This window comes from Mustela putorius, unplaced genomic scaffold (assembly GCF_011764305.1).
Source record: "Mustela putorius furo isolate JIRA1106 unplaced genomic scaffold, ASM1176430v1.1 tig00000592_pilon_pilon_pilon, whole genome shotgun sequence".
Classification (NCBI taxonomy): Eukaryota; Metazoa; Chordata; class Mammalia; order Carnivora; family Mustelidae; genus Mustela; species Mustela putorius.
In genome coordinates, this window is record NW_025421426.1 from 7,402,131 (window position 1) to 7,420,253 (window position 18,123).

The 18,123-nt window shown below is 54.3% G+C and overlaps 1 protein-coding gene across 4 annotated transcripts in view; it reads left to right on the forward strand.

The window, feature by feature from the left end:
* Positions 1–18,123, forward strand: part of SULF2 (sulfatase 2) — a 112,996-nt gene that overhangs the window by 72,684 nt on the left and 22,189 nt on the right. For all 4 annotated transcript variants that reach the window (XM_004746246.3, XM_045082130.1, XM_045082129.1 and 1 more), the window contains exons 4-6: positions 1,970–2,121; positions 12,650–12,819; positions 17,782–17,932. In XM_004746246.3, coding sequence (XP_004746303.2) covers positions 1,970–2,121; positions 12,650–12,819; positions 17,782–17,932 — 473 coding nt within the window. The remainder of the gene's footprint in view (positions 1–1,969; positions 2,122–12,649; positions 12,820–17,781; positions 17,933–18,123) is intronic.

An 18,123-nucleotide genomic window follows, 5' to 3' on the forward strand; every position in this document is an offset into this window, starting at 1 on the left:
CCTGGCTTTGCTCTCCCACACAAAGGGATGCCCCACCCTGGGCCTTAACTGAAGCTGCTCAGGACTCTCCCTTCCTATTTTCACCTCCTCTGGCACCTAGATCCTTCCAGGAGGTGTTTCCTCCGCTTCCAACTTCCCTCCTGGCCCTGCGTGCCAGGGGAGAATTGGATGCCTGTGCTGCCCTCTGCCCTGTGCTATGGAGATTCGGACGTGGCTGCTTGGGTCCTAAAGGGGCTTCCCACTCCCAGGCGGTGCCAGGTACCTGCCGGGCCTCCAGGAAAACCCCCATGGAGGGCTCCCACTCCATCCCCACCCTCTCCGCCCAGACCCCAAGGCAGCTCTCTATGCTTTCTCGAAGGTTCCAGGTAGAGGGAACCGTCTCATCCTCTGCTGGCATCAGAGCCCAGCCCCAGTCCACTCCTCCCTCTACGGATGTTCACCTCCCCTGTCTGTCTCTTCACATCTTGGGCTCTGAACTGGCGCCCACTGAACACTCCCAGTTTGCCAGGCGCGGCGCTGAGCGCTCTGCTGGCACCGTCTCTTTCGCTCCTTCAGCAGTCTGGAACTCTCCCATTCTCGAGCTCTCAGCACCGTCTCCCGCACGTCTCCGAGCCCCAGCATCCTCATCCAAAGGAGAGCGCTGGCGCAGGGCCTCTGTCTCTGGAAAAACTCTCACAGATTTTTCCATTTCTTCAAAATAGCTTTATAGGTTATAATTATTAAAAATCATCCTTGCTCATTGAGAAGCAAAAAGAACAAGAAAGTACCATAAAGAAGATCTAGTGTGTTACCTCCTCAGGGCCTGCAGAGTTTGGGGGTACATCCCCTTCGAGGGGAACCCGGGTGATTTTCCTTACGTATGCCCTGTCGCTGGTGTGAAAGGCGAATGTGGAAACGCACGGATGTCCAGCCCAGTGGGGTTTCGGCAGGAGACAGAATGAGCCTGTCCCCCAAGCAGCACCCCCATGCCCAGCGAGAACCCCTACTTTGTTCTTCAACACTATAGATCGGGTTTTGGCTCTCTAGGAACATCCTATGAATGAGATCGTACAGCATTCTTTTATCTCTGGTTTATTTCTCTTAACGCAATTAGCCTCTGCTTCCGGGCGTGGCAGCGGTTGGTCCTGTCTCCTTCTGGAGCGGTATTCATTCCCCTCTGCACCTAGCCAGCGGGGTCTTCAACCATGCTTTTGCTGATGGGCGTCTGCCTTGTTTCTGGTTACTGGCTCTCATGACCAGTGCTGCACACGACTTCGGGAATGAAGGAATGCCTTCCGGCTGAGTCAATGCCCAGGATTCGAATCACTGGGTCAGAAGGTAGGAGTGAGTTCAAGGTTAGCGGAGTCTGCCGGTCAGGGCCTCCCTGGAGATGGTCCAGTCTGCACATCCCCTGGCAGGTGTATCGGGGGCCAGTTGCTCCAAGCCCCAGCAACAGGAGTTCATGGTCTATACTAGCCATTCTGCTCACCGTGCCGTAAACGGACTTCAGGGAGCCCGTCAGCTTGAGTGGGAAAGAATCGCATCCTTATTTTTAGGAACCTACACCGTCGCTTAGCGTTGGCTTCCATTAGGAAGGTAGGACATGAACCACATAGCACAGGAGTCTGCAATTTTGTCATCCGGAGCAATCAATGATATGATAATATTCCACAGCGGGGGTGGCAGAGATCACAAAATAAATTCTTTTCAGTTATCGCTACTTTGAAATTACTACTCTTTGCAAGCTAACATCTTTTTTGAAAGGGCGTTACTATACGGCAGATTCTCTTAACAGTTAGATAACTGTATTTCAGAATAACTTATTTTCTCTATCATCCTATATATTTTATCTTATACCTCTAAAAGCATTTGAGAAGGAGGCTCAGAGGGTAGCACTGTTTTCGTACCCTGGGGACACAGCGGTCGGGGACGGAGGAGACGTTCGCTCTCTGCTTTCTCACGTGGCCTCCTGATCCTTCTCCCCCTCCAGCTTTCTTCGGGAAGTATCTTAATGAGTACAACGGCTCCTACGTGCCACCGGGCTGGAAGGAGTGGGTCGGCCTTCTTAAAAACTCCCGTTTTTATAACTACACGCTCTGCCGGAACGGGGTGAAGGAGAAGCATGGCTTTGACTACTCCAAGGTAAGTCCTGCCTGTCCCTGGCTGGGGGACAGTCAGGAGCGTGACACGGGAGCTTAACTGCCTGGCTTCGGGGGCTGGTGACCTTTACTTCCGTGAGGGACCTCGAGCAGCCGCTGTTTCTCCCTATGTGCATCTCTCAAATAATAGTCTGTGTCGGAGAGAATTGGTCACAGGATGACCAAGCAGGGTGTTCCTACGGAAAGTGTGTGTACAGACAGTCCAGCCTGATAGGCACACGTCAGCAGCGCACAGGGAGGACAAGAAGCCGACTGTCACCGCCAGCTCCAGAAGTCCCCGCCCATAACTCCTCCCACGGGGACAGCCTCGGCTCCGACAGGCAGCAGCACACTGGGTCCGGCTCCTGTGGCTTCCCCCCACGTTGAGACCCATCCCTGCTGTGCCTGGTGGTGTAGAACCTTCGCTGTCATCGTGTAACATTCCGCTGTGTGGTTGTACCTCAGTGTCTTTGTTTGTTCTCCATGTCATAGTTTTTCAAGTCCTACTGATTTGTCTCATGTGAGACAGAGGATGTGGACAGCTCAGGGACTGCTCACGCCTGGGTGCACCATCCGGGTCAAGATATAAAGCATTTCCGGCCCCCAGAGGCTCCCTTACACCTTCCCAGTCAAAAGTCCCGCCCCCAAGGTAACCTCTGTTCCATCTTCCATCACCATGGCCTGGATTTGCCTGTTCTAGAACCTCATATCCATGGAATCACGTGGTATCGGCTCTTTGCGGTGGGACACCTGTGACAGTCCTCCCGCACCTGCACACCATCAGCGGTGCGTCCCCTCGTTGCCACGCACGTAGCGATGTTGTGCGGGTGGCAGGTGTGAGTCAGCGCAGCTCCTGATGGACAGGGTGGGCCTGTTACGAACGAGGCTGTGGTGAACACACGGCTTTGCACGGACGTAGGTAGTCTTCTCCTCTGGTTACACACCTGCGAGGCGAATCGCTGAGACGCAGGATGGGTTCCGGGGTTGAACCAGCCAACAGCCCCAGCCAGGAATGTTACAAGGGTTCCAGTTCCTCCACATTCGTCAGTAGCACTGGTACGGTCTTCTTCGTTATTCTCTTGCCCTGGGTATAGTGGCAATTCATTGTAGTCTTATCAGAAAGGTTGTCGAGCATCACCTAAGTTAATACACGCAGAGTATCCGAGAGCCCCTGCCATACAGTGATACTCACTACAAAGTAGCTCAGATCAGGACAGCAAACTATCTCTGTAGAGGACCGTATACTAAATATGTTACAGTTTACAAGCCTTACAGTCTCTGTTGCAAGTACTTCAGTCTCCCACTGTAGTGTAAAAGCCACCACAGGTAATATGTGGACAAGTAAGCATGGCTCGTGCCAATAAAACTTTATTTATAAAAATAGACAGTGGCCCTGGTTTGGCCCATGGGGTATAGTTTGCTGATTCTTGGTTTAAATGAGGAGGGGGGAGGGAGGAGGAGGAGGAGGAAAAGAGACTGACTGTGATGTATCATCTGAACTTCCCATTTCAAAAAAAAAAATCTTTAAAAAAAAAAAATCTGGAGATCAGTGAATATTCCTGTCCCAACTAAATCTTCAAAGCCAACTCATGCATCCGCCTGCAGCTTTCTTGATCCATTCTTTCTCCGCAACATTCTTCCCTTCCCTCCCCCTTCCCCACTGCCACTGCCACTAGCCCTGGGCCTGGCTGACTGTCATAAACAGAGCTCTCTGGGTTAGGGGGACGATTCCTCAGGGCTGCCCTCCTTAGTTCCTCTCCCTCTGAATCACTACACAAGGTCCCCCCCCCACCCCAGGCAGAAATGACCAGGAGACAGGCAGTCACACACACAGGACAGCAAGTGAGAAGTAGGGGAGACAGTAGGGAATGGTAGGGACTGTGGAGAAATGTATCTGTCTAAGAGGGGAAAGCCAACTCAGATCAGACTTGTCAGTCCCACATAGAAAGGTGAGCCCAAGATGGCCAGGTTTTCTGATTTTTCAGCAGAAGCTACAAATGTGTGCATTTTTCCCTGTGAACGCTCCTGATTTTGAAATACTGGCAAGGCACTCAGACTTTCCTAACATCCTGAGTGAATCAAGTTTGCCTGAGGGCCAGACCTGACCCCTGGATGGGCCACACTGTGCTGCTCTTCTGCCCGCTGCCACCCCCAACCCCCAGGACTGTGCAGTGAGCTTCTCTTCTTGGAGGCAGCGGACTGGGGAGTTCAGAGCCCCACTTCCACACATTATGTTTCCTTCTTGGTTATGCTCCCTACTCCTAAGAGGCTCAATTCCCCAGTCTGGAAAATGGGCACACCCCTGCATGAGTAATAATGTGCACATCTACTTACTGAGCCCCTATGGTGGCCCAGCCGTGCTACATGTTTTGTGCGTCGCGTTTCTGACCTTCCCAGCCATTATACGTGTGAGTAGACTAGTTGGATTTGGTTGTGTTACTCAATAACTATTTGTTGAGAGCCTGCTCTGTGCCAGACACTGTGTCAGGTGCTGGGTGTTCAAGGATGAGCAGAGACAGACCCAGGCGCTCACAGTCTGGGATGTGGAATGTGTCGTTACCTGGGGAGTGATGCGCATGTGTTAAAGCCAGAACACAGCACCGGGTAAAAGCACAGGTATGCACACATGCGCATATGCGCACACGCACACACACGCCAGCCCTGTCCCCTGTTTCAGCACCCCCCGGTAGGAGCCAGTTCAAGCAGACCAGCCTTGTCAGTTATTACAACCATCTCCAAATCTTTACTAGTGCTCTCGTGCCCTGAATTTATCCAAGTGTTCTCCATCTTCTCGTCCATGAATCCTTCCCCAAGAGCCCTAAACGACAGGGTTTATTCTTTCTTGAATCAGACTGGCCTCTCTCAGTCGCTTGGGAACAGAAACAACTCAGAATGGTTCACCTGAAGAGGAAACGGACCTGCCGATTTAACTGGTCCAGCAGTAATGGCATCAGATATAGCTGGATCCAGGAGCTCAAAATCAAAATCTTTAGGTGGTGGTTTCTCCTCTAAGCTCTGTTTTCTTCCCTCCAGCGCCATTTACAGCCACTCCCCTGCCTCCCTCCCCTCCCTTCCTGTCCATCCCCCTCACCCTTTCCCTGCCCCGGTAGCAACATGGCTCTCCCTCTGTCTTCTCACCGACCTGCCCAGCTAAGAGTAAGGGAGTCTCCTTCCCAGGATTCCAAGCAAGTTTCATTGCATCTCATTGGCTCTGGATGAGTCACATGTCTGCCCCTGAACCAATCAGTGTGCCCAGGGAGGGAAGCAGTGTTTCAAAGGGCTGTAATCACATGGCTCCACTCCTGTGCGGGAGATAGGCAGGTCGGGAGCCCTGCCGGGCAGCCAGACCCTGGAACATCAGCTGAGAATAGACCCATATGAAAATGAAAAGCTTCCACAGAAGAAAGCTGAACAGATGCTCCGTGGCCTAAAAACACCCTATCCCACTCCCCTTCTGGAAACACGAGCACATTTGGGGGATCCCTCCCCCCTTTGACAGGGGATCACTACTGATGTGTCCCCTCACTGAGTCTGGTCAGTTCAGGCCCTGGTGGCAGAAACCACATGTGACATCACCTGGACAGCGCCCCCTCCCGTTCTGTGTCTCACTCTGCACAGGGCAGATCTCCATGTCCTCCCAGGTGAATTAATTCCAAAGTGCTGGTGAGGGGATTTATAAGCTACAAATACAAATTGTAGTGTCTTGGGGCTGAACCCGCTGCTTCCCTCCTCCTAGACTCAGCACAGGCAGATCCTCCAAAACCTAGAAAAATCCACCCCGTGCTTGTTAAAATTCCTCACCACGTCCATGCCTGGTCTCAGAGCAGCCCTGTAATCAAGTTATCCAGGGACACTCAGAGTCCCTTTGGGGCTGATGACGGGACACACAGCGGCTGTTTTTCCACCCCGTTTCCTGCCACAGACACATCTCCCCTGTGAATGAGAGGAGCCCTGTGGGAGGATTCCTTGGCCCCCTGTTAGCGGAGGCCTGGGAACAGAGGGGATGGGGGCCCTTTGGAGTCAGAGCTGGCGCAGGTCCAGGGTTAAGACCTGAGACAGGCAACAGGCAGTGGGGGCCAGAGCGTCGGGAGGGAGCCAGAGGGAGCTGGGGGTTTCAGCAGAGGCCGAGCTGGGGAGCCCATGCTCCAGCAGCCTGAGGAGTGAGATAGATGTCTCTACTGGGGTTCAGTGTAGGCCTCAGTGGCTTCATTAGGTGGCCCAGCTGGGGAAGAAGTGACAGTCCTTCCCTCATTCCTTCATAAGGCCCTTTGAGGACTCAGTCCTGAGTCACTATTCCCAGGACCAGATGCCCTACAAAGGGTCCTGATGGCAAGGTGGACAGCGAGGCAGCGACAATGAGAGAGGAATTATACAGCACACGCACTGAGAGCCCGAGAGGGCTGGAGAAGGTGGGGCTGGCAGTGAAAAGAATGACTAGGGTCAGATTGCAGAAGAGGATCTGGAGGAGCTCCAGGTAGGGAATAGACAGGGCCCAGGTGGCACAAAGGCCCTGAGGGATGGTGTTCTCCGTAAACTTGTAGAGACCACCCTTTGATCCCGAATTTGTGCTTCTCTATTCCGGAGAAGCCTCCCTCATATGCAGGAGGGGAGCAGGTTGAGTTGCTACTTGCAGCTTTGTTTGTTATTGAAAGAAGTCACTGTAGGCCACCAATGTGGGAAGCGATGAAGTGACCATGAAGGAAGCCTACACTGGAGGATTCTAGAAAAAGACAAGGGAGATCTGTGTGTAAAGCCATCAGAAGGGCTTTGGACCTAGGGCTGAAGGCAAGAGCATGCTGCAGAGAGAGCTCCTCCAGATCCCTGTTCAGATGTCACCTACCTAGACCACTGTGTGTCATGGGCACTCCCCCAGCTGATCACCACTGACCCACCACACCTGTGCGGAGCACTGGTCCACTTATGTCTGTCTCCTTGCATTAGAATACAAGACCCTGGAAGGCAGGCATGTGGATTCGTTGTGTTCCCTGCTGTGTTTGTTGAATGACTAAATGAATACGCACAGTGTGATCTGATCAGACTGAACAAGATGCCTAAAGCAGTGCTATAAGGCATGTAACAACACATCTGAAAAAGTGCTTCCTGGTAATGGACAAAAGGGGTCAAGATCATAAGCAGGGGTGAGGAGTGGACTGTTTTCAGCTTCGTGTGGAAAACACAGGCATGTGATTCCTGAGGAAGAATGAGTAGCGCTTAGACGTAACATGGAGCGGATCTGGTGAAATCACTGTGCATGATACAGAACCGACCCATGTGTTTCTCGCCATAGCCTACACTGCATATGCCGTTACTCTTCAAAACCAGCACGAAAGGAAACTGAGGCATAGAGAGGCTAAGAAACGAGGCCACCCGGCTTGTAAGTAGTAGAGCTCAGGATTCAAACCCGGGGCCATCTGGCTTCCAAATCTGTTCTCTGAACTAAGGCCCGTGGGCCAAGTCCTGCCCACCAAGTGTTTTTGTCGAAACTTTGAGCTTAGAATGGTTTTTCTATTTCTAACTCATTGAAAAAAAAAAAAATCCAAAAAAGAGCAGCTTTCATGACACGTGAAAACGACATGAAATTTACAATTCACCAGGCCTCTTGTTTTACTGGAGCGCAGACATGCCCGTTCATTTACTGGTGGCTGCTTTCCTGCTGCAGGGACTAGTGAGACATCTGGCCTGCAAAGCCTCACACATTTCCTAGCCGACCCTTTACAGAAAAGCGTTGTTGATGCTTAGTGTAAACCACCATATACTCATTAATAACTTTGTGGGGGGAAAGCAATGGAACAGATAAAAAAATACAAAGGCCTGAGGTCTTGCTCTGAGTACATTGCTTGTTTGTTTCATGACCTTGGTTTCCCCATCTGTCAAATGGGCACGAAGTCCACTTCTCAGAGTTGCCGTGAAGGTCAGTTGAACAAACATGTGACAACAATCAGAGCCCGTGTTCATCGTGGGTTTTCTTAGTGCCGGGCTCCTTGCTGAGTGCTTATATGCATTTGTCCCGTGCTCACACCACCATCTGGAGAAGGGACTGTTATTGGGCCCATTTTTTAGATGCAGAGACTGAGCTGCAGCAAGGTAGTGGTTGGCCCACAGATAGCAGGTGAAAACAGCTGGGGAGCAAGCCCAGAGTTTCTGACTCCAGAACCCTCGGCTTCATGAAATACGATTGCTCCTTAAAGCGATGGGACTCTCTTCTGAACACAAACTGCTGTAGAAGCTTCCCCAGGGGCAGGATCGGCTCTAAGATTCAGAATAAAAGTTTGACCTGCTGCCCGGGGAGCCAGCGGCTCAGAAGAGGAGACCCTCTGTTACAGGTTGACTTGCCAAGTGAGAGAATACCCAGAGGTAGGCTGGAGGGCTGCCCCCTGGGCCACCATGACCCTCCAACCAGGTCTCAGGAGCAAAGCCATCATTCTCAAGGCACAACCCTAGAGCAGCTCATATGGGCTGCCCAATCAGACAAGTTAACTAGCCCTCAGAGCCAGGAGACTCCAGTTTGGGGGGGATAGCCTGAGAAATTTGGGGTGAACTGGCTTATCTCACCCAAGTTTAGACAAGAGGTAGAACCCCAGGCTTCCGCGGGATGAAGTATGTGGATCTCCCAGAGGGCACCCATGGGACACGTTTCTCTCAACACCCAGGTCCAGGCAAGAAGAGGAGCTTCCCATCATGCCAGCTGTGGTCCCTCGCTTGTCCTTACAGTCTCTGTCCCCCGTCCCCAGCAGCCAGAGATAATCCTAAGCAAGTGAAAACTTCCTATCCCTTCCAGATCCTCTGCCTTCTTGCTGCTAATGAGAATGCTTTTCCTCACCCTGCACAGGACTGTGATCACCATGGGGACGGAGACCCATGACTATGTCCCAAGCCCTTAACAGGAAGCCCAGCACCCTGGGAACAGGCACCCAACAAGTATTTGTTAAGTGAGCACATAAATGAGAAACAGCAGCAAAGGCCAAGCCTGCAGAATGAGGCAGGGCGTGAGACGGGCCAGCCCGGCCTGTCACCAAGCTCCCCAGGAGTGCGCCCCACACCCCACAGGCTCCCTTGGCTAAATGACCATTTGGGGGAAATGGATGCTTTTGCCCAGAGCTGCAGGCTAGCAATCTCCACAGATGCACTGGGTTCCTCTTGGTTTACTGATCAGAGTCGGTCGGAGGTCATGATGGAGAGGGAAGCGGGACACTGCTGTGGCTGCTAAGCTCCAGTTAGGAGCAAAGTCCCCAGAAGCTGGCATCACCGCCCACCTGCACGGGCATGGCCGGGAGGGCATCGGGGGAAGTTTAGCTCCTCACCTAGGAGAGCCGGAATGGGCCTGGCACAAGGCTACAGAGAGGGGAGTTCCTCATAATCTATCAGCTGATCTCCAGGTTCTAGAAAATCCCCTCCCCCGTCTCACCCTTCCTGTTAACAACCCACATCCTTGACTCCTTCCTGGCTGACCCAGCACCCAGTGCAGCTTGTCCAGAACTTAGCACCCCTGCCTTCGCCCTGACATTTTCTTTCTCCTGGACCCTGCCACCCCATCTCTATACCCTTCACCCAAACCAGAAACCAGGTGGCAGGGCGTGAGGTGGGGGAGGGGGGTGTGACTGCCCCTCTCCACATGCAGCCAATGGACACAACCTGTCTACTGAATCTGCTCCCAGCCGTGACGGGACAATGCCACTGTCCCCCTGGCCCAGGTCCCCGATCCCTCCTCACTCTGATGTCTGGATGCTCTGTATTGTGGCCAGAGACCTGGCGTGTCCTCGTGGGCCCACCTGTGGCTCACCGCCCACCCCTGGAATAAAGGCAAGTGTCCCCTCCAATCCACATGGACAGCCAGATGCTGTAGCCAGCGGAGGTCGGCAGAGCTTTAGCTGGCGTCCAAGTGGCTTGGAAGAGGACCCCAGAGGGTGGGTGCTCTCAGATACGCGGGAAATCGGCCACACCACCAAGACGGCCAGTGTGAGCCCGCTTGCCAGAGCTGGCTCCATGCAGGGCGCTGTGTCAAGGGCTTTTCATCTCCCAGCACTTGAGCCCCTCCTGGCAGCCTGGAGAGGCCGAGCCGCTCATGTCAGCACACGTTTCTAAACATGTGATATCACAAGCCATAGGAGTCCCCATGTTACCCTCCCCGGGAGGTAAACAGCCCCCTGCTAAGGGCCATGGATGCCTTTGTTCTATTGCCTGTGCAGATATCCCAAACAATACGTAACATTTGGTGAGGTTTTCGCCTGCACACAAATGGTGGTGGATCGTGCATGTCCCTCCACAGCCTGCTTTCCTCACCCAGCACCAGGCCGGTAAGGTCTGTCCGTGTCTGTCCAGGTGGCTCAAGTTTGTGCTTTCTGGGGGCTGGGTCATTGCACTGCGGGTCTCTCCTGGGAAGGGATATTCGTGGTGGCTTTTCAGAAAACACGTTTAATCACAGCCAACTAGGCATGTCATTCCAAAAGCAAGCACTGAGGGTGGACTTATTACAGAGAGCGGCGGCGGCCCTCCCCGTGGCTCCCCACCGGCCCGAGGCAGCAGGTTTCAGTTGCTGGTCCCCACTGTGCTCATGGCCACGTCCATGGGTCCCTCTGTCCTTTTAAGAACTTTCCCAGCCCCTCCAGGTCATTCTCCACAATGTAGCAGGAGCTCTTTGACTTAGGTGACCTGTAATGTTATTTTTATGTGATAGGTTCTACAGAATCCTCATAGAAAACATTTGTCATTCCCCAAAAGTAGTCATAAAAAGGACTCCAGGAAAAGTATACAAAGTAGCAAGTAAATTTCTCCCCCAACTCTCCCTCTATCCTAGACCCCAGTTAGCACACTGATATCTGTGCTTCTAGATTCTTCTTTGGTGCTCAAAAGCAGATGGAGTTAGGGGTTTGGCTTCTCCTCTATACCCTGCCACCCTCTGTCCCCACAGAAAGATGGGATTTTCCTGGCTTGAGAGTAACTCACTCTTTCCCTCAAAAGTATGATCTCAGACAGCCTTCCATCGCAGTAACTACGGACTTGCTTCCATGCAATGTCTGTCCAGTGCTGCATTGTATGAAAGCAGCATGAACTCATTAATCACTTCCCTATTGCTGGTCACTGCAATACATTTCTGCTTTATGAACACAGCTGCAGGGGCCGTCCTTATGCATCGGTGCAGTGTCAAGTGTCCCAGAGGGCGTGTCTTGGAAGCCCAGGCACACCCGTGGGTGTCCGACCTACGGTTCACTTCAGACTAGAAGCTGTAGCCACTTCTTGACATTTTCGTCTGTAAAATATTACCTCATTTTGAAAGTGATCATTTCGGACAGAGCTGCTCCCCAGGGAGCATCAGGTAAATTTCAGGAACTTGTTACCTTCTTGGGAGATTAGCAGCTAAAGATTTTTTTACCAAGTTCAAGATGAGGTTAGGCAAAGCTCAGCTTCGTAGCTGAGCTTTTAAGGCCCTCAGTTTCTGCGTGTCCCTCTTCCTCCCGTTCCTCTCTCATCCTGCCCGGTGTCTAATCAGGTCGCACCTCTCAGGCACACACACACACACACCCTGCTTTCCTCCGTTTGTGCTGCTCCTTCCTGCTGACATTCCCAAACACACAGCGTGCTCATTTTCTGCCTCAGAGTCCCTGCATCTGTCGTTCCTTCTGCCTGGAACACTTCCTCTGGATCAGTGATTCTCAGCCCTGGCTGCACACTGGAACCCCTAGGAGCTTTTAAAAAGCCCAGTTCCTGGGGAAAACCACAGACTAATTAAGCCAGCATCTCTGGCAGTAGGCTCACACCTCAGCCATGCTCCCCCAAGGGTTCCGGAAGGCAGTTGACGGTCAACCCCAATGACAAAGATCTTCCCGTGCCCAGCTCATCACTCAGGACTCAGCCCCAATGTCACCTTCTCGGAGAGGCCCTCCCTGACTGCCCCAGCTAAAGTATGCCCCCACTCCAGCTCCTTGGTCACAGTTTATTTCCATCATCTCTCACACATTTGTCACTGTCTTGGTTCTGGGTTTACATGGTCGGCTGCTCCTGCCCCCAGCACAGCACTCCGGGAATACAGGGATGTCCCCACCCTGTTCAGCAGTATTTCTGGAACTTCCAAAAGACTTCAGGTTTAGGAAACAAGACTCAGGAGGCCTGAGCTGTGTGACATTAGGCAATTCACTTAACTTCCCTATGCCTTAATCTCTCGTTCCGGAAAACAAGAATTCACATCACCCCTACTTCCTGCAGTTGTACAAGAATTAAATGAACTGATACAAATAAACACAGAGCTACTCCTGGCATTCTGTGAGCACTCAAAAGTGTGAGCTAGTATTATTTTTATATCCATGACAAATGGACAACAGATCGCAACTTCTCCCCATCCTCCTAAGCCCTTCTGCTTCTTTTTCTCCATTAGCGCCATCTCCTTGCTCACTGATTGGCTTTCTGCCCCTGGACGATCAGCAACCCACCTCCCCCCAACCCCCACCCAGGGATGGGGCAGGGATTGTCTGTCTAAATGAGTACAGTGGCCCGGCTCCTCACACGTTTTCCTATCTCTCCCCGCCCCCCCCGCCCAGGACTACCTGACAGACCTCATCACCAACGACAGTGTGAGCTTCTTCCGCACATCCAAGAAGATGTACCCACACCGGCCCGTCCTGATGGTCATCAGCCACGCGGCTCCCCACGGCCCCGAAGACTCTGCTCCCCAGTACTCGAGCCTCTTCCCCAATGCGTCCCAGCACATGTAAGCTCCAGCACCCTGCCCGCAGAGCCGCTGGGTGGCGTGTGGATGGGAGGGTCAGGCTTCAAGATGCTAATGGCAAGACGGTGACAGAGCCTTGCCTTGTCTCAAATCCTCCTGGTACAAAGACCCCAAGAACACATTGCTCACTTGCAGTGACACTGGTCGCAAATCAGCCGGACTGGCCAATGGGCCAAAGCCGGCAACAGGTGTTAAGTCAGGACCCTCGTCCTCCCCTGACCCCAGGAGGTCTGTGCGTGCATTGTGATATAGTGGGTGTCCTTTGTGATCCTGTATTTTATGCATTTCAAATTGTTTTTTTGAGAAGGGGTCCGTAGCCTCATGAGACTGTGGGTAATTTCCACAGCCTTTCCTGAGCCATTGGCCACGTGACAGGCTCCATGCTGAGTCTTTACACAGCACTGAACCCCTGAAGAGTCACGACGACCCTCGAAGTATGATTTATCCATTCCTGTGTAACAATTATCCCGACACTGAGCAGCTAAAACCGCAAACGTGTATTGGGTCACAGTGTGTGAGTCCACCTGGGGGCGGCCTGTACGGAAGGCTCTAGCGCCAGGCCTCCTGCGGTCCTAATCCAGGTGTCAGCCCAGGCTGCAGCCACCTGCGGCGCGCCCCCACGGCAGCCCCTCGGCACCAGCACCTCTCCGGAGGGTTGTTTGGGTGTCCTCACCGCATGGCAACCAGCAGTCTTCCTCCAGAGCAAATGATCTAAGATGGAGGAATGGACTCAGAGGCCTGGGGTAGGCAGAGAGAGGTCGAAATGGAAGCCAGAGTCTTTTGGACTCTTTGCCGTTTTCTCGTGGTCGCACAGACCTGTGCTGCCAGTGTGGGAGGGGGGACACAGGGTGTGGATGCCAGGAAGTGGGGGCCATCGAGAGCTACCGTGGAGGCTGCCTACCACACCTGGCATTCCCAGTTCACAGATGAGAAGACCGAGGCACAGAGAGGCGAGGTAACTCGGGGCCGGGAAACCACTGAGCCAGATTCGGGTCCTGCCCCCAGCCCCACCTCCTATCTCCCTACCCACCCTTCCCTCCTCCTCCCTCCAGCTGGCTAGTAAATCTCTCTGGAAAGTTCTCTCGCTCCCTGCCTCCAGCCACCTCCCGATTAGCAGTGAGTGATACCCAGCAGCCCTTGCTGTGACATTGGGGCGACAAGGACAGGGCAATTTGGAATCCGCCTGAATATTCCGGGTGTTTAATTGTCATTATAATCAGACTGCGTTGCCCTCCTCTGTCCCCTCACTGTAATTACTTTCGCCCAGAGTGGCTCTGAGAGGAGGAGGCAGTGTGCTCACCTCCCGATCCCCAGGTCTTCGGGGAAGAGATCGGACAGATGGCGAACAGCGTTCCAGGAGCCGTGGCAGCCCCGCCGGCAGCCCCGCCTCTCTGCACATCTGAGTTGCCCGCCGGCACCCCCAGCCCACTCCGAGGGGTGTGGGCAGCTCAGTCCCACCTAGGGAGGCGCCAGGGGTGGGGAGCGGGGGGGGGGGGGGGGGCAGGTCGGCTCTGCTTCTGCGGCTTCTCCTTTAAAAGAGGTGCAGGCATCCCTCCTCCCCTGCAGTCCTCGAGTTTCATGAGATTGTTTGACATTGCCTGCTCATTTATTTTCCCTTTGAAATGAAAATTATAGAAATTGAACATGAGGAACGCCTGCTCTTACTTACCCAGAGAATCCCTGCTGCCTTGTGAAGGAGGGGTATGTTTGGAGGGCTCTCCTGTCTCTGGGGTATAATCATTTGCAAAACAAAACCAAAAACCAGAAACTTCTGCAGCTGGGATATTTAATTATGACAGTCAAGGAGGGGGGTGAGGAGGAGACAGGGCCCTGCTGGTGGGTCAGAGTTCTAGATCTTTCTGTCCAGAGGCTCCTGTCCAACTGCTGCCCAGTCAAGCTTGGTGTCCCCTTGACGTGGACCTCGTGGGCTCTCCCAGATGCTGCCTGATGCGGGGTCCCACACCACCTGCCTGGGGCCCCATCCCACTTCCACACATCTGGGCACACACACAAGTTTCAGACAGAGACACGCAGACTCAAACGAACACATACATGCCCGTGCAAACATACAAAGATACACATAGATACACACATAGATACCCAGACACACACAAAGATACCCAAATGCACTCACAAACATGAACACTGTACCCATGGACACAGATACCCTCACAGATGCACACATACGCACAGGCACAGATACACAGACACAAGGATACAGACAGATACACAAAGACATAAACACAAGCACAGGTACACACAGATGACATAGACCCAGACACACAGGCGTGTAAACACAGATCCACACACAGACACACAACGCAGACAGGTGCACACAGAAGCACACAGAGACATCCCAACCCCCACCAGCGCCCAGAGCTCCTTTTGAGGTGTAGCATCCGGGGTCCAGGCCACGAGGACAGCCGGGAGACAGTGGGTGTTAGGCAGGCTCCAGGGGCGCAGTGAGGGGCGGAGGCGTGTCCTCCTCCCCAGCAGAGGGGAGCGGTGCCGCCTTCAGGCCTGTGGCGAACACACCACGCATTCCTAGGATGCTTGAGGAGGTGAGGCTTTGTTCGGCCAGCAGCTGGGTTCCTGTGAAAATGCCACCTCCTCCCTGGAGGAGCCTGGCCTCCTGCCGGAGACCAGCAAGCTGGCCGGGGCCTCAGGGGGTCCCCAGGCCCTGCGGGCTCCCGGCTCTGAGATCCTGAAGAGGGCTCGGAGAAAGGGCTTCAGCAATCCTTCCAGGGCGGGCCCGACACTCACCCCTCACTGTTCTCAAGGGCAGACACCAGCCTAATAGAATCTAATAGATTCAGGGATGATTGTTCAAAATTACATCCTGGAATCCGGCCCCTTGGGCCTCCAGGAACAATTTTCCCATACCGCAGAACAGCTCCAAGGGCGTGTCTACGCAGTCCCTGCCCCCAGCAGCTCCCTTCCAGCGCCTCCATGGGGGAGGGGAGCTTGTTCCTGGGAATGTTCTACACGAGGGTCAAGCCCTCAGCTGGCCCACAGGAGAGCCAGGCCTTGCCCTTGATCAAAAGAGGCGGCTTATGGGGGGGGCTGGATTTAGCGGTGGGAGATCAACCAGGCACTTGAAGCAAAGTCCAGAAGGAATCTCCAGGCTTGTGACTCACCCCCACGCTACCCAGCAGCGGTCTCCATCACTGTCAGCAGCACCGTGCCCTCTCCCCAAGCACCCTGAGGCTCTGACACCCTAGGGCTGCGGACTGTCCTGGTGGGGCACATGAGGCACTGGGAGCTTTCTGCCCCATCTGCAAGGCCCGCTCGCCTGCCCTCGCTCCCCACTCGCCACCCCTTGCCCCCTCTTGCTGTTTTGAAAAACCTTTGTCTTCAGTGGAAATGCAACTTTACTTTCAGCTCTGACTGGGGAGGGGGTCAGATCTGAGGGGAGCTAGACCAGCGCAACGGATGCCACATTCTGTGGGGTGAAGAGGGCACTTCCCATCAGCGGGGCACCCCACCCAGGATACTCGGCACATTGGTGGGGTGTGCCCAGGGCTCAGATCCCAGGGCCTGGTATGAGCTGAGGCAGCCAGAGGTGCTTCTGCTTTGGGACGGAGCCCTAGATGACTAGAGTCACCTGGAAAGTGCCAAAGCCATGAACCACATTGACCTCTTTTGGCTAAGGAGGGCCTTGGCCAAAGTCACGGCTGAGCCCTGATGTACAGGAGGGTGTCAGGGAGGCAATTATATTACGGAGGCAGTGGGCAACCATTGACCATAGCGGCTCCTGGAGTTCCAAGCCCAGCTCTGCCTCTGGCAAGTTAGTCCCCCTGCCGGGCCTCCATGTGGTCCCTGGGGCAGGAAACAGGCACCTGCTCCAGGGGCGGTGAGTGGTGAGGAGAGGGTAGAGGTGAACCCTCCGAGCTGTGCCCCATACGCGGAATGTGGGAGGTGGTCTGTAGACCCCAGAGGTTCTGGTGATTTGTTCAGTATGACGGGTCATCACAGCAGACCCCGCGACAGAAGTGCTCCCCCGCCCCCACCTGCCCCAGCTGCACCGCCTGCTTTTGAGACTGTGGGCAGGTCCCCCAAGCTTCTCTGACCCTCTGTTTCCTCTTCAGTAACTGGGAGATGAGAACAAACGGGAAGAGGAATCGTGACAAACATACTTTCAGGCGCCCCCTCACGTTTTGGGCCGTACCTCCATGACTACTATTGACTTGATTTTTTAGATTTTCTTTTTTTTTTTTTTTTTTTAAGTAATCTATTGCAAAAGGAAGCTCTGTAGTCATGTCTTCCCCCAGTAACCCTCCCTTGCCCAAGGCAACTGAAGGATCACGGCTAGGCTAGGGAATTTGAGTGGGGGGCCCGTGCCTGCTGGAGGCTCTGGGCCTGACCCTCTCCCCATCTTAAGAAAGAGCGGAGTGAATTGCAGGAAGGTGTTAGGGGTCTCACACCAGACTGACTGGGGCCTGACGCAGCAGGCGGGCTGGCAGAGCTGCGCCAGGAAGTACTGATGTTCTCACTGTGCGGCTCCTGGTCACTTAAGGCTCGGTGACCCCTGGTCCCCCCACGTGCACACCCTGCGCTGGGGAAACGCTGGTGTAAGGCTTAGCAGAGCCCCTGATGCGCCACCGCAGCTTCCCCAGATGGGCGCTTACGCCGTGCAGGATGCTGTCACCCTGAGACATGGGGGCCTGGGGACTTGGGGACTGGGGATCTGGGGACCTGCAGGGCTGGGGACTTGGAAGACTGCAGACCTGGGGGGGTTAGGGGACTGGGAATCTGGGGGGCTGGAGGGCTGGGGACCTGGGGGCTAGGGGACTACAGATCTGGGGGACTGGAGACCTGCAGGGCTGGGGACTTGGAGGGCTGGAGACCTGGGAAGCTGGGGGACTGCAGATTTGGGGGGCGGGGGGCCTGGGGATTCGGGGCAGCCCCACACCCGGCCTGACCCGGGTGCGTGTTTGCCCGCAGCACGCCGAGCTACAACTACGCGCCCAACCCTGACAAGCACTGGATCATGCGTTACACGGGGCCCATGAAGCCCATCCACATGGAGTTCACCAACATGCTGCAGCGGAAGCGTCTGCAGACCCTCATGTCCGTGGACGACTCCATGGAGACGGTAGGCTGCCCCGAGCTCGCAGCCCTCCCCACCCTCACCCTGGCCCGAGGGCCACCAGCTGCAGAGGAAGGGAAACAGAGGCAGAATGAGCCAGCAGAGTGACAGCCCCGGGGAAGTGGCCACGAGCGGTCCCAGCACAGCCTCTGCCCTCGTGGCGCAGACGAGCTCGGCCAGTTCCATTTGGTACATTT